The sequence below is a fragment of the Ambystoma mexicanum genome, chromosome 5q (genome assembly GCF_040938575.1).
Source record: "Ambystoma mexicanum isolate Mex_15411 chromosome 5q, UKY_AmexF1_1, whole genome shotgun sequence".
NCBI classification, from domain to species: Eukaryota; Metazoa; Chordata; class Amphibia; order Caudata; family Ambystomatidae; genus Ambystoma; species Ambystoma mexicanum.
Window position 1 is genome coordinate 1,080,021,960 of NC_090933.1, and position 24,919 is coordinate 1,080,046,878.

Sequence of the window (24,919 nt, forward strand, 5' to 3'; positions counted from 1 at the left end):
CTGCTTCTCGGTATAACCGTGTCTCCGGTAGCTCTGCTGCTGCTTCCAGTACTCTGACGGTCCTCCAACGGTCCTCCCTGGCCTCAAGCCACAGTGGTATTTAACTCTCGTAGTTGCGACCGGCTGTCTGGAAGTGCCTGCCTCCTCCAGCTCAGTCCTTTTCCATACTGCTTCATTCTCTGGCTCTGCCTGCATCTCAAATGTGGATATCATTTTTAATGTCCCACGCACTCGTACTTCACCAAAACAACTAGTCTGCATATTCAACTTTGTGTTTCTTTCAATCTGCATCAACTCCATCTTCTTTTTCTTCTTCTTCTTCTTCTTCTTCTTCTTCTTCTTCTTCTTCTTCTTCTTCTTCTTCTTCGTACGTTTTATGGGAGTTGGAGTCCATTGAATTTCTAGGGTTTCTAAAGTGATATTGTTTTTACTTAGAAAAACATAAGAAATCAGAGATGTTAGGTGTGTGCGTTATGTATGTGTGAGGTATGAATGGACTTTTCACTGGAATGACAGTGTCATAGGGTTTTCCGCATAAGAAAGGGGGGAATACCGCGTCCCTCCCAATGGAGTCATCACCGCCACCCAGCAGTTGTCCACTCCCACATGTGATCCTCTCATAGTACTGGGGCTGCCGTGTCCCCTGGCCAAGTGGGAGGAGATCATTGTTGGGGACTCGGTGATGACTCCACAGGACTCCTCACAGATTACTGACTTGTAATGCCTTGGAATCGTTCCACATTCTTGTAACTGTAGCTAGTGCCTAGATGCCCCAGGGCTTTGTGGGCATCTTTAGATGTCAAAATAAATATAATGTGTGAGTCCTTTAGTAGTGAGCAGGGCATCAGATCCTTTCATGTTTTTATAATATACTCCCTAGATACTGTGTTTATTGTTAGTACTTATTAGAACCCTAGTTACTTTACGTGTACTACTAATAGTAGTGTACATATTTTTCAGTATATCTGTGTCGTGGCCTCTGATGTGTAATTTACACAACTGTACCTAGCTCCCAGCATTGTACTCTGTATCTCAGTGAAGCCAATAATGCTCTGCTATGCTACCGTAGAGTGACTTTGGACTATGAACAACGAGCTGTGGAATAATCTCCCTAACAGTTGGCAGGGATTTCTGCATTCTACCATTTTGCTAGAAAATAGCTTCAAATTGTCATTTTCCCATTGTTCCCAATGTTCTTTCAATGTAATGCTCATGAAATAGTGAACTGTTAGCTTTCGTATCCTGTAATACAAGCAATCTCAAATGAACTATACTACTTCAGAAGTTTTTCAGAAGGAAAACTGCAAGGGATCTCCTACCTGTCAAACCAGTGGACATTGCTGTGGAGGCGTGGTGGGTGGTTCAGGCTGGATATATCACAGAGGATGACATTAAGGTATGTTGTGATTTATTATTTTGGCTGCCAATTTTTGTGCAAAAGGAAGATCGTGCCCATCAGAAAGAATGTTGCCAGACTAATTTGAATTTAAATCGAAGGAGGCTTGTAAACTTGACCAAAAGTTTGTTTTCTTGTCCAGGACAATTATATAGCTTTCAGGACCTCTAGAAATACTCTCCCATTGTTAAAAAAGAGACGAGCACACATTTGAAGGTTATTATGCTTTTGTGATGACTTAGGATCAGTAGTCCCAAGATTATAGGAGGTATCATGATACAGGGGCTTCTTATTGAATGTTAAATTACAATCTACTGTACAACCAAAATCTGGGTCCATTATATAAGTACTTCCTACCATTGATTACATGACAATGCCATGTCTTTGCCATCAGATCTGGTTTTCATCTCAGTTTCACACTTTGCCTACTCATTACAACTAGTTTCACTGTTATGGATATGCTTGTCTTTTAAGATCAGCTTTACTATGCTTTCAGAGTGAAGTAATTTTTCTGATATCTACACGATCTGATGAATTCTGTGTTTTTTGTAGTTTTACATTTTACAACCACATTTATTTTCCAAAAATGTGTTTATAGTACATTAAGTAGAAAATAAATCTAAGATCTGTGTGCAATATGTGGTCCCAGGTTTGAAAGCCCTTCATCCCCGCAAAATCTATACATTGAGCATTATTAAATTGTGTAATAATAACACCAATTATTATAGCACATAGAAGTTAGGGGAGTCTGGCACTAAGGGATGTGTGAAAACATATTAGTGAATTGGTATTTGGAATGTTGTTTATTTCTCCAATTATTTGGTTTGATAGATTTGCAGTTCTTCTGAGAAGAAGGCAATTGATAAAATCATTGACACCGGACCTCAGCTAGCTGGATCTTTGGAGTACAATGTGGTTCACAGTAAGTATTTAGCCTTTTTAACAAGGTTCTAGGTTAGAGGGGGTCTGCCGTTTAAGCTCCCAACTGCTACATTTGCTCTGTGGAATTGGTTTGTTCTGCTTTTAATTAATAGTCTAAAACTTTGCATGAAATAATAAATGTGTCCTTACTGTAGTCCATAAAAGTATCTATGAAGCCACTAGAGATTTAGTTTGTCTTGTTAGCCAATTAATTGTCAAATGGTGTAATTGCCAACTAAGTGTGCTTCAACATGGACCATTAGTTTTGGAATTGTTTGTGTTGATGCAGAATGTAGGAATATCGCCAGATGCCCATTTCAGTTTATCTCCCAGGCAGATATAGGTGCTTTCCTCACTGCAATGTAGCTGAATTATTTCTATGGTCACTAAGTAGTAAATTAAGCCTAGGCCGACCATGCATGCATTCAGTTAATTACATATGATAAAGAAACTGAATAGGGCTTACCTTATCCATTCTGCAGGGTCCCATCGATGTACAACGTGTAGGGCGAGACCTGGATGTACTTGATTGGTTTAGCTGATGCGGTGGGACAGAGAGACAGGTTTAATCATTGGCAGAAGGACAATCAATAAGAGGATAGGTGACTAAATGGGCCGTTTTTATTATTATTGTTAGGGTATTTATTGAGCGTGGACCTAGCTTTAAGAAGCAACGGAGCACTTTACAATCCAAGGGGAACAACTTGGTGAGGGGAGCAGAGAAACAAGGGATTGGGGAGCTAACAGGGGAGGAGGAAGGTGGGAAATATGTCAGCCATGGGTCTACAAGTAACTAGGGGAGGAAACAGTAGGGATCCAATAACCCTTTTCTCAGGTAGGATGGGGGAGTGGGTAGGGTGTGTGGACAGTCATGCTTCTTTTTTCAAGCTCTGCTTCACTGCAGGTTCAATGGGTGAACTCACGCAATGGGCAGTTTCTTAAGGGGCATGTATAGACAGAGATTTAAGAACAAAAAGGCTCTTTTCAAATATTTAAGCAGCAATGCTCATTTCAGAAGTTTGCTTTCTTGTGATAAAAGCGCAATTGTAGTCTCGACCTCCTATTCCTGCTATTTCCTATGAGAGGTCAAGATGCATCTGTTGGGACCTATAGCCAGCCTGTGATGGATATGGACTACCTGCACACAAAACTGCATGTGTGCATGGACCAATATTTAAGCAAATAAATCCATGACGTTCCACTTATGAGCGTTGTGAATTGATTAACTGAGATCATTCTGCTATTCTGTTTCCTTTTTTTAGGTCTATACAATAAAGGATTTATTTATCTTGACGTCCCAATATCAGATGACAGTTGTATAGCAGGTAAGTGTCTCTGATTTTGTTGCAGTAAGCAATTTATGTTTACTGCTATTATTGTTCCACACTTATTAGTTGCCACCTCGATAAAACTATTGTCTCGTGAGTTACAAAAAAGGAGCCAGAAAGGTGCAAAAGTAGCGGAAATAATTATGAATTAATAAAATGCACATGTTATCTAATGCAAGTAAAATCATTGTACCATATAGGGAAACCTGCATTGACCATTAGACGCTCATGTCATGAATATTGAAAGAGAAATTGAAAGGTGATCCCATCATTAGCACACCACAATGCACAACATTACTTCAACCAAGCCAAATATGTCTAACGTTTCAGATTATAACCTTGGCGCAACAAAAGGCAGACACATAATCAACGCTCAAAGCGATGGGTAATTGCTTGTATTTTGTAAAATCAGTGACCCATGCAGGCAGAACGCAGAACGCAGAATCCAACTCCACATCAGCTAGTGGAAGTATACACTCACAAGCGTGCATTTAACAATAACTTCAAATGCAGAACTGTGCTATTGTTCTACGCATACATGCCTATGTAGTTCTACTGTTACTCAAATTTTAGTTTTTGGTCACCATACTTTTGACCTCCCCTGAGACTTGGGGTTTGAAAAATGCAGTCAAAGCATCTGTGCCCTGTAGTTTTGTGCTAGTCTACATTAGAGGTCCACCTTATATAGCTTTGTCCTGTGTTCATATGCCATCCCAATAAAATGCATATGGGTAGAAATTGGCAGGTACATTTGATATTGGTTCGAAATGTTACATTTAAATTTTGTTGACCAAACCAATTTAACTAGGAATGGGCAGAACTTTGTACACTAACAAGGAAGACCATTTGTCTAAAGTAGTTACTTAATTAACTGATTCATTAGGATAATGTCTTAAACATTTTTCACAGAAAATGTACTTTACCAAATTCACTTGACTGGTGGAAAACAATGTTCATTGAACATTTTGTGACAAAAATAAGAGAAAAACCTGAGAATGGCTCAGCATTTCTTTTCTCACCAAACATTACAATTGTATATATTATTTGGACTGTACATTACTGCGAATATTCTATATATGCAAGAATAGTGAATAGTTGAATTCAAAATGTATTAAGGGGCCGCACATCGAGAAAAACCTATACAACTCTGGTAACCGTGTTTGCTTCTTTGACAAGTTTAAATGTCAATACCTAAAAAAACAATTGTATGCAATGGAATATTTGTACATTGGTACATGGATGAATGAGGTTAGGTGGATTGGAATTTGGGGTCATGGTAGTGTCCCACATCTGTGGCATTTAGGTTGGAAAGGGGGTGGATTTAAAGATATGCGAAATTACTTGATATTAAAATAAAAAAAGGGAGGAGGAGGAGAGTATTTTGTGTTCAACCTTTTTTCAGAAATGTTTTTTTAATCGTTTTTATTTTATGGTTGAATAACGATCTCTGTGACTGGAATTGAGAGCTACTTTTTTCGACGAGATGGAAGAGTGAAGTCTGTGTAAGGGTGTTGAAGAAGGATGCTGACACAAGGGTGGCATGTTTATGGTTACAGGGTTTTATTCATAGTAATAGAACCCTCACTATCACTGCCTCAAACTAATACTAAGGATGTGTTAGAATGTCCGTCCAAATGAAAAGTCCACCACCCAGTTTCACAACCTACTTCTATCCCTTACACTATAACTAAAGACTAAGATAATCCAAAATAAAGTTCCTTCTCCAGGACAATGACTCCCTTCTCCTGATATACGGATGGTGTTGGGAAAGATTTGCTTGATATGCAATTTTACCTCCATTTTTGGACCCCCCCAAAGGTTTTACTTTTGTTTGCCTATCCTATCCTGACTTTTTCCAGTGGAGCCCAGCCTGAACTCCCCTGGGCTTTTGCTCACTTGTTATAGGGTAACTGACACGTCCCTCAGACTGTCAGTACTGGAAAACTATATTTCCCTTCGTCTTTGACTATGTTGCCATTTCCTTTTTTAACAGTTCACAATGTACCTTCCGTGCGCTGGGGGTCCCTTTTTGTTTTATGGCCCTGACACCCTTGAAGGATTTTTTGGTGATTGTACGAGTGTGCCTTGAACGAACTGGTGGCAGCAGTTACTTATAATATTTTGCTTCTTTTTTCTTAATCACAACACGTTTACTGCGTTTGGCTCAAGACCGTGGCCAGGACCGAAAATGGCAGAGCCACAAAGTCTTTTGTTCTGTTCCATGGGCATTTTGTCCCTTGCCTTCACCCAGGTCGAGTGACCCAGGTTTTTCTTATTTGGGCATGCAACCTCCCGCGAAAACCGATCTCTTTTGCTGGTTTCTGTCTGTCCTGTGTGTGTGCACAGGAAGCGGGTTGGGACTGTCTGGTCCCAATCCACACTACTGTTGCCAGGATGTCTGGAGTGCCTGAATGACGGAGACCACCATGGACTGTGATTGGTCCACGACTGGAATGCCTGCAAGAGAGCAGATCTTCGATTGGAAGTCCTTGATTTTGCACGAAGCTAATCTTGGATAAGAGAAGGGGCTCTGCATCCATTCCAGGTCGATCACCTGAGTTCTCACCGAATTACAGAACAAGCCAAGTCTCCTGCACGAAGAAACAGGCTTGTGAAACCGCCAGAGACGCTTTGGAAGGTTTTGGCACCCTTCGCCCTCTGCTGTGCCCTCGGACTCCTGCTTTCTTCTTCGATCCAGAAGGCCTGCCAAGGCACTTTGCCCCTTTGGAGTAGTGGGAACAACTACCCTCGGTGCCCCCAGCTTACCCAGCAAATGAACCCCTTTGGAAGTGTTCCTGGTCCATCCAGTGAACTGTCCAGCTCTACCTCAGGGTATCCTGCAGAACCACCGACATTTCGAGTGCAAACCCGAGACTTGGGACATCACTTGTTTGTGGTCCTGTGCATTCACCTGCCAGTTTTCGCAAGCCTAGCTCCTCTGGGTCGTGAATTAGGAAAGTGTGTAACACTGCCCGCATCCATGATTCCTGCGTTACTACCTGTTGGTGACCGTCGCTGTAGTGGTGCCCTGAAGGGTGCTGCACCAGAATTTTCTACATACCTCCTGCAGAAGCTGAGAAAAGGCCATGGTCCTGTCATGGACGATTGTTCTCCCCAGCAGTCGCTGAAAGCCAGAGCGCTGTGAAACTGCAGGACTCGAACCTACTAGCGACCTCGACTAAACTGGCAAAGTTTGGTCCGGACTGTGCCGAGGGTCGGTGAGTACTTGCATAATTTACCAGTGGCCCCCCTGGCACAACCGATCACTTTTGCGCACGATTATCCCATAAAGGTATTCAATCTTGGCTTGGTTAGCCTGTGCTCCCTAGCTATTCTCGCCTTTTGAACACTGCTTTGCCCCCAAGGGCGGGGCCTACTCAAATAGTGGGAACCAATTCTTCATTGCCTCAACCCTCTTCCTGACTTCCTACATCCCTCCCAAGAAAGACCCGCTTTTTGCTTCACCTGCGCGATCGTGCTTTTTTATGCACAACTTTACTGTCGAGCACAAGGCTGCACACTATTTAGGGCTGAACTTAAAAGTTAGGGAACGACTCAGAGGAATTACCTAATGCTATTAATGTGTTAACTCCACCCTCTCTTTACAGGTTGTGGCTGTGAGTTTCTACTGTATTGCATTAGGAAACGTAGTGCATGTGTATATGTATGTATATATTGTAAAGTGGAAGGATTTTGTGTGTTAACTGTTTTCACATTACTAAAGTTACTTGTGTCTTTTGGTCCGGCCGACAATAAATGTATAGATTAATACACTTGTCTAAGAGTCATTTGTAGTTCATTGCTGTGTGCTCATTGTGGGCTTCTGATCACTCTCACCTCTCCTGAGACTTAGTCTTGACCACCTGCCAAGCTACCTAGATTGGTCTGGCTTGTCCAGAAGGTTCCCCTGTTTCACTAAACCAAGGGTGGCCTCCTAAACTTCAGCCCGCCAGGTCAGAGTGTAGAAATCCGTCTTAACAGATGTTCTCCAGACTCCAAAATGTTCTCTTGCAAAAAGGTACCAGGGGGAATGACTCCCTTCCTCAGGTTGGCAGTTCCACCACTTTGTACAGTCTACTTTCTGAGCCAGGAGAATGACTCCCTTCTCATGGTATTGGTCTGCACTTTCCAATACAGTTAACTACAAGGCTTTACAACAAGGCTAGGGAGATTGACTCCCTTCCCCTGGCATTTCTTCAGTGTACTTGAAAGGATTCAGTTTTATTAGCAGGAGAATGACTCCCTTCTCCTAGTGGTTTTATCTTGACACTTTTTCATTACATTAACAAAGTTCCAAATCCCACTTATATTGGGTTCCCAGACTCTTTTCTGGTGGTCAGTGGACTTATCTCCGCCACTGATACAAAGAAGATTTCCTCAGATGTTTGGTTCTCTTCTCTTAGGGTCCCAGACCCTTCTCTGGTGGTAAATGAACTTATCTCTGTCTATGGTACGGGAAAGATTTCCCCAGATGCTTGATTCTCTTCTCTTGTGGTCCCAGACCCTACTCTGGTGGTCAGTGGACTTCTCTTTGCCACTGGTGCGAGGAAGATTTCCTCGGATGTACTCTTCGCCCTGCTGTGTGTCCCCAACCCTTGATGCCCCTCTGATAGGCCTTACGCTTGCACTGACATGAAGCGAAGACCTCTCTGCTCCCCCCACATCCGTACCAGTCTGCTGGTGCTTCCTGTTACCTTCTGGGACTTGCTTGCATGGCACCGGTCTCTTTCCAGGGACTGGGATCGGTCTCCTTCCCACTTCCGTCTGCTTCATTCATCTGCGGCGGTTCTGCATTTTGTGGCTTCTTGCCCTATCAGCACTTTTTGTGGACTCCGCAGTTCACCCCCTCCTGCATGTTGTGCCACTGCCTTACCTACTTCCTGCTGGGCTCGGTCCTGCCGACATAGGACCCGACATGGACTCCCTCAGCCATTTGCTGCCGTCCTCTGCAGAGCCCTCTCTTCGAGTCGAGTGCAGACTTCGAAACTCTGGAGTTCTCAGATGAGGATCGCAGACGAGGATAGAAGACAGACGCTGGATACTTTTTCTCTTTCCATTATATGGGGCTTACTCTGCCCCAGCGTAAAGTCAACAACTGTTGTCAATGGTGCCTTGGTGTTACTCATGCATCCTGTGAATCACCACGTCTCAGTACTAGCACAGTCAGTATTCCTCATGTTTTCTGTGCTCTTATTCGTCCTAGTATTTTTATTTATTTTATTTATTCACATTTATAAAGCGCGGAGCAGCCCAGTGGCATTGGGTAGGGCATTCCAAAGTTTGGGTGCTAGATAAGGAAAACTGATTCCCCCTGCTTTGGCTCTTTTGACGGTAGGAGTGCGTAGTTGGTTGGCGTATTGACGTCTTTTTGGCCGGGAGGAGGTGTCTCTCTAAAGATGGTTTCGGAGAGGTAGGAGGGGGCGGAAAGGCTGAGGCATTTGTGGGTAAGCGTGGGGGTTTTGAAGTTGATCCAGTCCTTAACTAGGAGCAGCCCGTCTAGCATGAGAGATATGGTCTCTTTTGGGGATGCTGAGTGCTGCTCGAAGCATGTCATTTTGGACTATTTGTAGCCTGTTTCGATTTTTGGCCAAGGTTCCGGCAAGGAGAGCATTGGCTCTTGGTGGCACGGGCGATGGAGAGGCAGTTTTGGCTAGTTAGGAAAGATTTAATGGTATTTATTAGTTTAGTGGCGAGTGCAGCGGTGGAAGCAATGGCACTGACTTGTCTATTCACGGAAAGGGTGGAGTCTAGGAAGACTCTGAGGGTCTTTACCGAGGGGAGGCCGTGATGATGGTGTTGTCGATGGTAAAGTTGCCGTATTTTTGGTTGAGTTTGGGTAGTATTTCTTTGGGGCCTAAGAGGATCATCTCTGTTTTGTCCCCATTTAGGCATAGTCCATTGTCTGCCATCCATGCTTGGGTGGTAGTGTAAATTTGAAGGAGGGCTGCTCATCTTGGTCATAGGATCCAGTGAGAGGGAGGAGTACTTGAATATCGTCCGCATAGTTCGTATAGGCTATGCCGAGTGAGTCAAGTTTGTCGATAGAGGCTTAGTGAATAGGTTGTAGAGGGTGGGCGCTGTGCAGGATCCTTGAGGAACTCCGCAGTGGATGGTGGTGGGACTTGCATTGGCCTGGTCTGAGTATACCTTCATGGCTCGGCCTTCTAGGAAGCAGGTGATCCAGGAGGAGGCCTGTTTGGAGAGGTGGGTGGCGTTGAAGAGGTGGGTGCTAAGGATTTTGTGATCAACGAGATCAAATGCGGCCGAGAGGTCCAGGAGTAACACGAGGGCTGGTTTGCCGTTGTCCATTATCTCAGTGATTTGGTTTTATAGGTCCAGGAGGGCAGTTTCTGTGCCGTGGCCTTTGCGGAAGCCTGATTGCCTCTTACCAAGGATGGCATTGGATTCCAGGTAGTGTTGTATTTGGGTGTGGGCTGCTTTATCAAGGATCTTGAGGAGGAAGGGGACAGTGGTGATGGGGCAGTAGTTGTTAGGCCAAGTGGGATCAACGGTAGGTTTTTTAGAAGGGGGCAGACCCACGCTTCTTTTAGGCTGTGTAGTACGGTTCTTGTGGCAAATGAGGCATTGATAAATGCTGTGATGATCAGGGTTAGTGAATCTGCGCAACCTTTGATGATGTCAGGTGGGCAGATGTCTCCTTTGCAAGTGGAGAGTTTGAGGCACTGGATGAGATCTGAAACTTCTGCCTCAGTGACATCTTCGAATGAGAAGAGGGGTGGATGGATTGTAAAGAGGGGTGATGGGCAAGCTATGTTGGTTGGACTTTGGAAGTGCATTTCGTTGTACTTGGATTTTGTCCTGTAGAAGTTTGATTTTGTTCAGGAGTGCTGCCTGTATGCCGGCGCACCACGCTTCGTCTTTAGTGATCTCATCAGGAGTGGAAGAGGGGGTGATGAGATCTTTGAAGATGGCGAACATTTCTTTGGATTTAGAGTTGGCATTGCTGATGCGAAGATTGAAGGATTCCGATTTGACTTTGAATATAGCTTTTTTGTATTGCAATGAGTCTTTTAAATTCTTCTAGTGTGGAGTCGTTGGGCCTTGGACTGGCATTTGGCTTAGGTCATGACGTTTACAGGAGTGGAGGGCTGATCGTTCTTCTGTAAACCATAAGTTGGTGTGCATGGATGTTTTTCCCTTTTTGTCTTCCATTCAGGCAATGGCAACTATGGCTTTGGAGAGGGTGAGGGAGTATATGTCGGCAAGGGAGGAAGGGTTGCTTACGAATGGCGGTTTGAGTTCTGGGATATTCAGAAATGGGAGGAGGTTTTGTTTGGTTAATTTCTTGGAGCTTCTAACCTTGGCTGGTGGAGCAGATGTAAGTGGTTTGGAGGTGGGTTTGGTGGGGAGAGTGAATTGGATGCAGTTGTGATCTGTCCATGAGAGGGCAGAGATGGTGCTGATGGAGAAGAAGTTGTGGTCAGACCTAGGTTGAGGTCTCGGAGTAGGATTTAGTGGTGTTTTTTAGGTTGTTTCCTAGTGCGTGGAGGAGGTGTCCTTGGAAGCCGGGGGCTGAGCCAGGCGGTCTGTAGGTGATAAGGATGTTAATGGTACATGTAGGGGATAGGGACAGTTTGGCAGCAAGGAGGTCGACGTTGCTATCGCTGGGGTGGTTGCATGGCCTAATGGAGAGAGCTTCCTTGGAAATGAGAGCAACTCCTCCACCTTTAGTTAGTTTACGGTCTTGATGCAGGATGGAGTAACCCTGGGGGAGGGCGAGAGAGATGGCTGGGTCTGATGCCTCATGGAGCCATGTTTCTGTGATGGCAAGTAGGTCGAGATCTAAGGTGGTGATGAGGCTGTTGATTTCGATGGCGTGGTTGGGGAGTGAACGAGCGTTGACTAGGGCACATTTAAGGTTGATGTGGGGAGTGTTCTTTTTGAGAGTGGAGGTGTGGGGAGGGGCAGGCTGGGGTGCGCATGGGGCTTAGTGTGTGTCCTAAGCCTGGAGAGCCTGTGTAGGAGTGCAGGACTGGGTCTTATGGTCGTTGGAGTGAGCAACGTCAGCTGGAGTCGTGGGGTGATTGCAGGAATGTGGGAAGAGGTGTGCGCTTGTGGGCGGCATGGTCTCGGGGGGGTGGGGGGGTTACCAAATGGTGGCAGTGATGAATGCTAGTAAGAGGAGGACGTGGTGAAGGGTGTGCGAAGTTGAGTGAGCGTGTGGGTTGGTGGATACATTGGTAAGTGAGGGAGGGGCATGGAGAAGGTGTAACTCTTAATGGGCAACGTTCTAGATTTAAAAGGCAAGAGCAGACACAACAGGTGCTGCCGAGCAATGGGGTAGGATTGGGCAAAATGCAGTAGTACACAATGAAGTCAAATTTAAGCACAATGCAGTAGTACAAAATGTAGTTAAAATCAAGCACAATCAGTGGCGCTGAACACTGGGGTAGGCGCTGCACAGTGGTGCATCACACAGTTACAGAGGGACAGATTTTTGGATGAGATAGACGCAGTTGCATACCTCGTAGTGGGAGGCTGAGTAAAGTAGATCGGAGCAGGGTGGTAGGCGTATGAGAGTTAATGAGATGGTCTACAGTGGGATGTGGTGAGAGGATGGAGCCGGTACCACGCTCAATGTGCAAACAGGGCCTTTACCCTTGTGGGCCTTCACCGGAGTGGGCCGGCTTCCGCCTCCCGGTGGAAGCTCTCCTGGATAATGGCCACGCGCTTTGCTAGGCAACGCATACACAAGACTGGAACGTGGCCATATCAGGGGCAGGCTGCCGCTGGATTCTGTAGATCTTGGCCGAAATGGAGCCCAATCAGGCCTGAAGAACACCGTGGGGTGCTGCAGAATCCCAGGAACTGCGAAGGGGCACAATATATCAAGAAGCACAAGGGTCATGCTCACTAGCAAACTTTCACGACCCTTCTGTCATGGCTGTAATTCAGGTACTACAGAAATACATAAGTTTACTTTCAGTATAGTGGTCTGAAATGGAGGGCTGGTGCTAAGGTATGTGGGGGGGTGATGTTAGACAACGGGGTCCTTATCCCCAGAGGGGGAGCCCCTCCCCATGAGGTCTTCCCTCATTAAACCACCCCTAGAGGGACTATTGGGTAATGGCCGCACCTCCATAGCCTCAAGGAAAAGGGCTCCACCTTGGGGAGATGAAACAGACCATTGCACCACTTGTTTGAAGGACAACACCTCCAATTTGTGATAAGTCTAAATACTTGTTTTTGGATGTGCTGATGCTTGTATCAATTGACTTGGGGATGGCTAATGAAGCAAGCGTTGGCATGTTCATCCTTTGAAAGGGTGATTCTTCTGACAGCATAGGCTAATTTTCCTACTTTTGGTAATGTATGGTGTTTTAATGCAAGTTTAAGAGGGTACTTGCAGGATTGTTTTTTTATCATTTGCATCTTTGAAGATAGGTTGACAAACAAAGGAATTTCCAGTTTGCTGGCGGAGTGCACAGGAATTTCTGCTTAGTTGATTAGCAAAGTGTTTTTTAAAGCATTCTGATCCAGAATAATAATGTTAGGTCAAAGTTGAGCACAAGCACGCTTTCGGTCATTCAGGTTTAAAAAGCTTAGTCTGAATGTGTGGGATTCCCACTGTGTGCCTTGGTTCTTGTATACCAGCCCGGTATTTCTAGAGTCTATTTGAAGTGCAAAGTTGGTATGCTTTATGGTCTCTGATAATGGTTGCAGTGCGGCATTGAAAAGCAGAGTGAACACCACAGAGCTCTAAGCTACGGCATAGTTACGCATGACGTAGAAAGGAAATGGTCAATTGCCACTTTCTGTGAACAATTGATGAGGAATGAGCTTGGTTATGGAAGACCAAAGCTCAGCCCACTGATCCAATTTCTCTGAAGCGCTTGATCAGTTTTTACATTTCCCCCTCTGTTTGGGATGTTGACATATTTTAAGGTCCGGTTTGTTCTGTGAATGAACCTCAGGCAGCTGACACATACCTGCCTTCTGCTGCTGGACTGTGCAAAAGGAATTTAATCTGAAAATCCAATTTTTTTTTTTACAGTAGACTATTGACTTTTGAGAGTCAGCTGAGATATATAATGCCAGTGTTTCATCAACTAGCCTGTGTGCAGGTCCCACTCATTGGGCACTGCACACAGGCTATTTTGAAGGTTGTGCACTTTGTTCTTCTAAACATTGTGAATACTTGCTTGACATTAATCACTCATTGGCTATATATCATACTTTCCAGTTATTTCTCTGAACACTGGAATAGTTAGCCAATATTCAATTAATAGGAGTTTAGCTCCAAAAAGTAGATCTAGGAAATCATATCCTTTTTCACACTAGGGGAGAAAACTGATTGAATGTAAATATGGAAGACAGACTGAGATTTGCTCCTGGTAATACTTATCCTATGTAAGCTTTCCCTCCATAATCTTGGGAAAATGTCTGTCTGTCGCAGTGGACGTCCCGTACCATATTACCAAGCAGCTTGCACTTGAAAAAGAAACATGTGCTTGGCACATTTATGGAACTGTGGCTATGCCCTATATCGTCTTCTACCGATCGTTTTCCCCTGCCTCCTCCTATGAGACTCTTTCTCCGCTCAGATGAGGCAGGAACATACACAAGCAGCTGTTACTTTTTTAGGAGCATAAATGCTATATATTTTTTCCCTTCCGTATTTGCTCTATGAGATGGGGTTTAGACACAGCATGGCGTGCACCAACAGAGTTCTGTGGCGAGTCAGAAGGAGGAAATACACAGTCCTTGGTTGCGCTTTTCTTAAAAGATACAATGGAATTTATGTTTGATCAAAGAATGTTTAATTCATATAAAAAAATAAAGAAATTATGTTAATGAAAGATCAGTTGGCATACACTGGTCTGAAGTAAATACCTTTGACAATCCAGTTAAGATTCACTGGTTGTCAGTAATTGTAGTTCATGATTTCAAATCCAATTAATCGTAGTCACCAGTTGCTGTGCAGCATGGTACCTCCCCCGACATGCGTATGTGATCCTCTCTCTTCATGCCCCTCTCTCTTCTCGGATCTCATCTACACTCTTAAACGTACTCGTCCCAGTAAAGTGAGCATTCTGATTTAAAGGGACATGATATTTTCTTCTCAGATTATATCATTTAGGAGTTTCTTCATTCCAGTTTTAAGTTATGTTTTGTGATATTTTAAAACATCCCATGTAGATCATGGTGTGTTCAGCTCGAGGGGAGTCCCTCCAAGTGAGGTTTATTTATTTGAAAATGTATAAAGCGCAACTACGGCCCAAGGGCGTCTAGGCGCTGGTTTCGGCGGTAACGTGAGAATGTCTTCTACTCAAAAATGTACAGTTACTGAATCGGAACAAATGAGTTTTAAGTGCCCTACGAAAGGAGAGGTACTCATCCATGATTGTTAGTGATATCGGAAGAAGTGAGTTCCACAACCTGGGGGCATAACTGAGAATAAACGGCCTGCCAGTCCTTCCCGCTGATAGCTCTTTATTTTAAGGAGCAACTGTGAGGCGGGACGCAGCTGTCTGACTGGACAGTAACATACTATCTTATTCTTCAGATACTCTGGGCCAACATTGTGCACAGCCCAAGGGATGCAAGTATCTTAAGCTCGATCTGTGTCGCCACCGGGAGCCAGTGAAGGCGATGAGGAGGGCTGTAGAAGAGGTCAGACGCAGCGTCATAAGTGCCAGTCTTGCTACTGAGATCTGGGGCACCTGCATACGCCTAATCTGATATTTGGGTTGTCCCAGATAGATCCCGTTGCAATAGTTCAGTGACCCCATTATAGTAGATATTACCAACATTGTTCGGCTGACTGGGGGTAACGGAGGTAGAATTTTCATCAAAACATTCAGTTTTGCAAACCATGCACTACAAATTGCAGAGATCTGTGCCTCTCGCTAACCATTGGGCAGAAGCCTCCCCTCCAGTTTTTTCGCAGATGCACAGGCAACAGGGCATGGGCCCAATGAGTCAGGCCAATATTGAGAGTTCCAGAGGTTGTCCGCCGTTTGGGGCCGGAACACCAGAACCTCTGTTTTATTTCCATTGAGCTTTAACCAATTTCCCGACATCCAGTCACCTATTTTATCCAAGGAGTCTGAGTTTTCCGGGGGGGGGGTTGTGTTTAGAGGGAGTCCAGCCGAAACACTGTGTGTAATCGGCATAGGTATAAAAAAGGACTCCTGACTCAGCAATTACATAAGCCAATAAACGCACATATAAATTAAAAAGAGGAGGAGACAAGGCTGACCCTTGTGGGACCCCACAAGTCAAACCAGAAGTAGAGGAGTGGCAGGCTTGAAAAAGGGAACACCCTTCAAGAAATGACTCCTAACGTCAGAAGGGGCAACAACACCGGCTTGCTCCATACGGGTCCGTAGGATGTCATGATCCACAGTATCGAATGTCGTGAGAGGTCCAGGAGAAGTAGCACTCATGTCCTACGCGGTCCTAAATCATCCAGCAGCGAGATCATGACTGATTCTGTACCCATTGTAGGACGACAACCAGATTGAAATAGATGCTGACACTGATTTTTTTTTTCCAAGAATTCCGAAAATTGTGAAGTAATCACATCAGTTTCATAATGTCCGGAAGAAGAGAGATGGACCAATAATTTATTTTTTTATTCGCGATTTATGGTTATACAAGAAAAACCTTTAAGCCAGCTGATCCAACATTTAAAATCCAAAGTCCAAATCAAGTATACATTTAGTCCAAATACCATGTAGAGTTTGTGTAATATTTGGTACTAGGCCTCCTGTTCTTTAATTTCTATGTTGAATGTACCAACATGTTGAAGATAGCGACTACCAATTTGACGAGAGCCAGGGTGATTGAAACTCGCTCACCTGCTAGTAGGAATCTCCACCACTCTTCATTCGGTCTATGACCAAACTTCTTGACTACTTCTGACATAAGGATCGTACTTGGATCTTTTGTGGCTGAACATGACATTACTAGGTGGTTGAGTGTTTCAATCATTCTTTTCCATTGTCGGGAACAGGCTAAGGCGAATTCTCAGGAACTGGATCTAAAAAAACAACTGGGAAAAGAGCTGTAGGTATTTTGGTAAACAGTTCAATTTTTTTTCCTCTTGCAGCGGCTTTCCATAAAGTTTAAGCACTTGCCTTTCGTCATGAGTCTTGATCCAATCCTGTCTGTACAGTTTTTTCTTTACCTCAACGGGGTTTTGCACAAGTGTTAAAGCTGTTTTCCCCCCTTTCCCATTCTTGTAGGGAGCACTCTGATTTGTCCACCAAGGCTCTCTGGAGGGCCCTAAAGCCGCCCCTTGGCTTAACTTCGATGCGTTTCCTAAACAGTTTGAGAGTTTTCCACATAACTATGGCTTCTTCCAGAATATGCATTCGAAGGATTGCCAAATTTTAACATCAAAATTCAAGGAGGTCTCGGCACTGTTTGTTAGGGTTGGGGTGACTTTCATCCTGTAAAAATGAACCAACGGATTCATAGAAAGCCCACAGACCTTTTTCAAGATTCAAGATTATTTTGTTTGCTTTGTTTCGGAGCGAGGCAACTCTGGGAGCATCACAAGTGCTTGTGTTTAAGCAAACGCCCAGATAAGTCAGAGATTTTACCTCCAGTATTTTTTCTCCTTGCAAGTACCATGTTCTTGCTCCTTCCTTTCTGCTGTTCGATGGGTCGACAAAGGCCATAATCCTTGACTTGGATGGATTTATCAGCAAACCATTTGATGAGATATATGTTTGCAAAGGGTCCAATTGCCTCTGGAGGCCCACCAGTGTTTGATCAGCCAGAACGATGTCCTCTGCAAACAAAAGTCGGCCAACTTCCTCAGCTCCCAACTTCGGCGGGAAGCATCTGATGCCCAAGAAAGCCTGATCGATGTCAGATATAAATAGGTTGAAAAGTTCTGGGGCCAGCGGGCACCCTTGTTTCAGCCCCTTTGTCGTATGTATCGGTCTTGATAATGCACCTCTGGTGTTAACCCTCATCCTTAGCATCGTATCTGTATAAAAGTGTTTGAGTGGTTCCATGAGGGTACCGAGGCAGCACCATTGCTCCATCTTTGCCCACAGGGCTGGACACTTGATGGTATCAAAAGCTTGAGTTAAATCTACAAAGGCTAGGTACGTTTTCTTAATACTGTTCTTCTCAGATCTTGCTTTAAGAATGTTTATGATGAAAATATTAAGAGTCGTCCCTATTCCCTTCACAAAGCCAGATTGCCACTCGTCCCTGTGGGCTGATGTTGTTGACCATTAAGATAGATTTTTTTCTAATCGTGTGGCAAATAATTTTCCGGCCACTTCCAGTAGCACTATTGGCCCACTTCCTGTAGCGCTATTGGACGATAGTTAGCAGGGTCCAACCTCTGGCCTTTTTTACAGATGGGCACAATTATTGATGTCCTCCATGACAAAGGGATCTTCTTTACCTCTGCGATGTACAGGACTACAACAGACAGAAATTCTGCCCATTATGCCGGATTTTGTCTTAACATCGAATTAGTCAGCCTGTCGGTTTGCCAGCTGGAGTACTCAAAGGCACATCATCTGGGAACTACTTGGGGCGTATCTAGCCGATTTATAATTTACCAGATTTCTCCACTATTATGGGTTTTGATCAGTTCCAGCATGGATTCTGCATCATTTCAGAGCATTATTTTATTGTATTTTTACCCAGTTTCTATGTTGTTGTTTCAATTTCCGAATGTGTTCCACCCTGTCATTAGGTTAATCTTTTTTTAATTGATAAATTTTCTGTTTCATCATCTTTTTCCTCGTTGCGACCATTTGGTCGTAGACATGGCTATGCTGGAATGCCTGTCGAGTGACCTTACTTTTTGTTCACTTCAAAGTCATTGAATAAACATGTGTAGTCCGATCTCTCGTTTTCTCGTGATGATTTTGGATGGTCAGTTGCTACTTCCAGCTTCCTTGTGAGTTGGTTGATTTTGTTTTGAGGGATTCTAAGTTGGTTTCGTCCTGGTGTTATTTCTAGGGCATTGTACATATTTACGCCCCGTTCATGATGGGCTGATTTCCAAGCTAAGCTTAGCAGGTTATGATCACTTTAAGTCTTCCTGATTACTGATAGTGTTCGTATAACTGCTGTCATTTTTTTTATGTACAAATCTAATCCAAAATGTGGCCCTTTCATGAGTCATTTCTGGTCACCTTTCCCGGGATATCTCCCTCGGTGCAACCATTTGACATTAGTTGATCTCTTGAGACCATCATTTGTTGCCAGCCTGAGCCCTGCGTTTCTGCAGCCTTTGTTTGTGTCTGATTAACCTCACATAATACCCTGTTAGCATCAAAGGATACATTCAGGTCCCTGCATAGGATGAACCGAGGCTCCTTCCATTTGAGGCGTTGTTCCTCTAAGTCAGCCACTTGGTCAGGGTAAGCCCTGCATTCAGGACGGGACAGGTTCCAATAGGGGTTCATAAGACTAGTGTCTTAATATCCTTCATCCTGCCAACAATTAAAGTGCCCACCGCTGTTTGAATATAGGGGTTAGGTGAAAGAGATTCGATGTGCTGAAAGCACAGATGAGCTTTAATTGCAATCAACAGGCCTGCCCTTGGGGCCTTTTACCCCTGGGTTCAGGTAAACTTCATACACATCTAGTGTAGGGGCCTTCCTTAAACATGCCTCTTGGAGACAAATGGTCTCCAAGTGATGCATCTCCCCCAGAAAATAGATGAACAAAGCCTCTCGGATTCCAACTGGCCAGGGTCACGGCGGCCTCCTCTGACGCCTGTTGAAGTTATGGCATATTTATTTTGTTTGCCAGGAGACCCACCAGCGACTTCCAGTTGTCATCGGACCCCTTATGGTCCATAGAATTTTTCACGCTCATTCGGTTGGCCCCCCCCTTCAGTCTACTATTAACACCTCTGGTCGCCTTTACATTTGATGACTCGAGTCTTTGTCTTTGTAGGCCCGAGTTGCATAACTCTGTCTGTTCAAGTAGCGGGGGGCACTTCTTCTTGAAGATCTCGATCTATGGTTCCTTCTTTGGGCCCGAGATGATCTTCTGCTATTGCCCCTTTCATGGTCGCGTCTCTTGCTTCAAACATAGTTTGCAGGTATGCTTTGACTCGAGGTAGCCAGTCGCAGATGTCTCCGTGGGGGGTTAAATTCCATCAGGCCAAATCCCAGTGGTCTCAAACGACTGGCTTCTTCTGTTTAAAAGCTGGCTGATGAGGGCCGTTGATGGATAAAGGGCCACTCTGTCCGTTCGAAGTTTGTCAAAGAATTCTATTGTTCCCAAGTCGTCCGAGGTAAGGAGTCGCAAACTTGGAACGTAATGGAGCAGTCAAACCACATTGGCCCTATTTAGTATCAGCCCATCATCTGATGGCTCCATCCTCAAGCAACAATCCATCCTGGCGTGACGGCGCTCAGACGATGAAATGGCACATCTTGTTTTTTTCTTTCATTGTAAGATTGCCTCGGCTGAGACACGTTCTTGTGTCGCGCTTCCTCTCTTGTTTCCTTTGTTTGCTGGAACATCAGTGGCGAAGTTGGATACATTTCGGGGGTGAGCCGGTGAGGATTGTCGTTAATTTGCCACCCCATCCTCCATCTATCCCTTGAGTCTGTTAACTTGCTCGCTGCTGGCGCTTTGTCAGAACCACTGTTTGTCTTTTGCTTTTGCTCTTGTAGTGGCGCAGACTGTTGGATCAGTGCTATTTGCAATGGGCTTGTTTTTCCTTGTAGGGGGTCCTGCAGAGTGGACTTTCTACTCCCGAATTCCTCTCTACTGATCCTCACACCCAACAAGACAGGCAAGACACTTGCTCACCTATCAGTGGTTTTGGCCTTTGTGCCAACAGTTAGCTCGTCATTTTTCCAGCTGATGCAAGGATTTGTCCTTTGAAATGTGGTTGTTTGTGTGGATCCTAGGTCTTTGCTCATTCCCCCATTTTTACTTGTGGGCCTGGAGGGGTCCTGCGGTCTCCTATCCCAGGTCGGTTTATCGGTTGCATCATCAACCCTTGCCAGCTTGCTCATAGCAAGGTCCTCAAAGCCACGTCCCTCATCACAATCCTCTGTTTCATCTTGGTCCGATATTGAATATGTCGACAGATCACAAAGATCTACTGATGCAGTGCCATTGAGGTCCTCTATCGCCTTGATGGCTTCCGGAGCCCTTGGTGGTTGATTCGATAGAATTTTCGAGATTATACTGTTGGTCTCTGGCATGGGCTCATCCGACTCTGATCGCTTTTTCGTTTGTTGTTTTGGCACATTGTCTTTTTACAAAAGCTCTACTTCCATTTGATCTTGGTTTTGCAGGAGTTTTCATATTCTTGGCTTTTGTTGTGAAACTCTTCACATGAGGCTTTAGCCTTATCCTTGTTGTGTTTTTGTTCTGGGACGTTGCTATCCTCTGAGGCCAGCACTGTATAGCTTCCCCTTGCCGACACGTGTTTCTTAGCAAAAATGGGGCATATTTTTTTCTGCGATGGCAATGTTTCACTTTCAGGGTTGGAAGCTTGGTCCTTGTCGGTCTGTTATCATTGTAATAATTTGTATGATCGTCCCCTGGATAAATGGATTAGGATTTAGGGATTCACTTACGACCCAATTATTTGCATTCGTTTTTACCTTGGTTAAAAGACCAGAAAACGGGCGTCCAGTTGCGTTCTTCATTGCAGGATTCAATAATATTGTGTATCCTTCTTTACTTCATTGTTTTGGAATAAGTGCAAGAATCCTCTCGTTTTCCATGATATTAATGAACACACTCCATTGGAAATTGTTGAATTTAGCTAGTGTTGTATTATGTGACTTTCTTTTGCTGCCATTGATCTATGCGCCTTTTCGGCTTGGTTTCTTTTTTCCTCTCGATCAGCTCTTCCTCTTTCATATCTTTCTTTAAGAGACAATCTTATTTGTTCATTTTCGGACAGTCTACTGTCCTTCATTGCCCTTTTGCCTAAAGTTTTCTCTTGAGATCCCTTTTCAGGTTCAAGGTATTCACTTATCTCATAGCCGAATATGAGCAGTTCATTCTTGGCAGCTCTTTATGCGTTTTCGACCAGTTGAGAATGCATATGAATTATAACCCAGTCAAAACGCTCCTCTGACATGTATTCCACTATGTCGATGTTTTCTGTCTTAATTGTTCTTAACGAAGGGACACAGTGTAACGATTTCATGGTGTTTCTTCTGTTTAGGTTTAATTCATTCTTTTTGTTTAAGACATTTAAGACTATCGCGATTTACATGACACTTGCCGCAGGAAAAACCCTCTGAAAGGGAGTACTCCTTCTCACGTGTTCAGGGTAGCTCCTCCAGAATAGAGTATATTCGAGGGGATTGGGTCCTCCGACGTATTCCATATCTATGACATGTAATCACCACAGCTGTGCTGCTTCGGAAACTTTTTTAGGCGTCCTGCGTCGATGCGCCGTCGTCGAGGACCTCGTCCGACGTTATACGATGTGATAAGTAGGACGCACGACGCCCGTAGCCTTAGTTCCGTTTTTTCCGCGAACGTGTTGCTTCGTGAATCTCGGTTAACGCCTGGACTCTTTGGAGTTCTGTTCTTTTCGGTTCTTCGAACCTGTTCGTTTTTGTGAAAATCCTTTGTGTGAAGATGTCTTCTACTTCGTCTTCGACCCCGCGTCCGGGCTTCAAGAAGTGCGGGGATGGGGGTCCAAGATGTCAGTGACGGACTTGCACGACGCCTGCCTCTGGTGCCTCGGGGAGGCCCACGACACGGATGACTGTATCGACTGCCAGTCGCTCACGTCCAAAGCCTTACGCGAACGTAAGAAGAAGTTGTCGGTAGGTCGGGTGTCCAAGCCCAGGAAGTCGAAGTCTGCAGGGCTTTCGACGGATGATTTGAGGGGTGACTCTCCGCGTCATCGTCGAAAGTCTCGTGGGTCTCCTTCTAGGAGTCGGTCTCGCCACTCCTCAGCCTCTTCGAGGCATTCTCGGAAGCGCCGACACCGGTCGTCTTCCAGGTCCTCTTCGGAGGACTCTGCCTGGCACGTCGCTTACCCCACCAGCCGTGCGACGCCGGAGGAATGGGCTTCCTTCGGGAAGAAAATGCTGGCGATTCTTGAGTCGCAGGGTACTAAGCCGTCCGCGCCCCCATGTGGGGTCGGTCGTGAGAGGTCGAGAGACACCGCTCGCAAGAGTGGTCGGCACGAGTCACGGGAGAGGTCCCGTTCGGACAAGGAGACTCGTTCTCGACGTACCCGTTCCAGGTCCCGGTCCTCGACGCGTTCGAGTCCGTGTGCACCTGTGAGTTCTTCGAGGAAGCCATCGACGTCTAAGGCGTCAAGGGCGTCGACAGGCTTTCTCGAGGCTCCGGCTCCGAGGAAGTCGTCGAAGCCATCGACGCTCAGGTCGTCGAAGGACACGCTCGAGGCTCCGGCTTCGAGGGCTGTGTCGACGCCGCCGATGCTGGCGGCGCTGCATCTGACGTCGACGCCGATCCTCTCCGCGCCGATGCCTGTTCTCTCGACGCCGGCGCCGATTCGCTCGACGCCATCGACGCCTTTCGTGTCCGAGGTACCCCGTGGCACGGGGGAACCCCCTAGGAAGGCTCTGGTTAAGAGCAAGCACTCTCGGGTGCCTTCTTTTCGCCACCTGGAATATATTTCAGAGGCGGATGAGGATTCTGATGGCCTGGTTCCTAGTCAGGTTCCAGATGAAATTGTCTCGGGCCATAGTCAGTTTGACGATTTGAGGCAGTCACTGCATGATGCCAGTGGACTGGACACCTCTCCGGAGGTGGAGTTTTGTAGGCCTGAGCCTGGCTCTCATGCCGATTCCTCGTACCGGCGCCTTATGGCTAGGGTTTCTGAGTACTTGGGATGGTCTGCTCCCCAGGGGAGTTTGTGCAGGATGATCTAACGGACATTCCTTATGATGGTCCCCCAACTGACCCGGTACTGCCGTTCCATATGGCTTTACAGAGAAGGGTGGCGGTGGCTTGGACTGCTCCGGAGAATCTCCCGGCGGTGGGCAGATCCTTGTCACGAAAATACCATCCAGCCAGTAGCGACCCCTGCTACTTGACCAGGCACCCCACTCCGGAGAGTTTGGTGGTGCAGGCGGCCACGGCCCCGGCAAAGCAGGCGTCGTACCCTACCATCCCTCCTGATAGGGACGACAAACGTTTTGATGGCTGGGCGAAGAAAGTGTTTTCTTCTGGTGGTATGGCGCTTCAGGCGGCCAACTCCATTTGTGCCTTGTCTCGTTTCACACACACTCTGTGGAACTGTGTTGCGTTAGCGGCTGAACATATTCCCGAAGGGGACGAACGGGATGGTTTCCTTGCTATGGTCCAGGATGATAAGGATGCCATGTGTGAGTCCGTTCAGTCGGGTTTGGACTTAGCTGAATGCGTCAGTAGGTCCATGGCGACGAGCACCGTGATACGCAGGTTTGCGTGGTTGCGGAAGTCGGGGTTTGCTCCTGATGTGCAGTCCCGGCTCCTCAACATGCCCTTTGACGGTGAACACCTTTTTGGCAGCAAGGCTGACGAGAGCCAGCCTTGAGAGGTTGCAGACCTCAAAAGCTGCAGCGAAGTCGTTGGGCGCTGCAGTTCGCCAACCTCTGCCTTTTCGTCCTAGGGGACAGCAGTGGAGGGGTGGTTCCTTTTCGCTATTACTCGTCCTTCAGTAAAGCGAGAGGAGCTGGCAGTCAAAGAGGCCAGCGCAGGGGTACCAGAGGTGGACGACAGGGAACCCGTGGTGCCAAGGCCGCTCGGGCAGTTGCCTCTTTGCCCTCAGGTAACGCCGCAGCCGCTCCCACTCAGTCATGAGGCCATGTCCCATGGTTCGCCGGTTGGGGGAAGGCTGGCGCAGCATCTTGTAGAGTGGCAAGCCATTACTTCAGATGTGTGGGTTCTGGAGATCATAACCCACGGCTACTGTCTTCCCTTTCGGCACAGGCCTCGCGACAATCCACCGGGGAACCTCTCTTTGCAGAGTCCGGATCCGCTCCTTGCGCAGGAAATTCAAGGCCTGCTGGAGAAAGGCGCCATAGAACTGGTGCCTGTAGCGGAGAGGAACAAGGGATGGTATTCCCCTTATTTTTTGATTTTGAAGAAAGACGGGGGATTGAGACCCATCATGGACTTGCGCGGTTTGAACAAACTCCTCAGGAAGGACAAGTTCAAGATGGTTACTCTCTCTCAAGTCCTCCAGGCCCTTCAGCTTCAGGACTGGTTGGTGTCACTCGACCTCAAGGATGCTTACTTCCGTGTGCCGATCCATCCCAAGCACAAGAAGTACCTGAGGTTAGCGGTTGGCGACTCGCACTTTCAGTTTCGGGTCCTGCCGTTC

General features: G+C 45.9%; 1 protein-coding gene across 1 annotated transcript in view; it reads left to right on the top strand.

Moving 5' to 3' along the window:
• The window catches only part of FAM91A1 (family with sequence similarity 91 member A1), a 1,180,047-nt gene that overhangs the window by 215,347 nt on the left and 939,781 nt on the right, over window positions 1-24,919 (top strand). Inside the window, exons 6-8 of the mRNA XM_069621589.1 lie at window positions 1,283-1,396; window positions 2,228-2,318; window positions 3,580-3,642. Coding sequence (XP_069477690.1) covers window positions 1,283-1,396; window positions 2,228-2,318; window positions 3,580-3,642 — 268 coding nt within the window. The remainder of the gene's footprint in view (window positions 1-1,282; window positions 1,397-2,227; window positions 2,319-3,579; window positions 3,643-24,919) is intronic.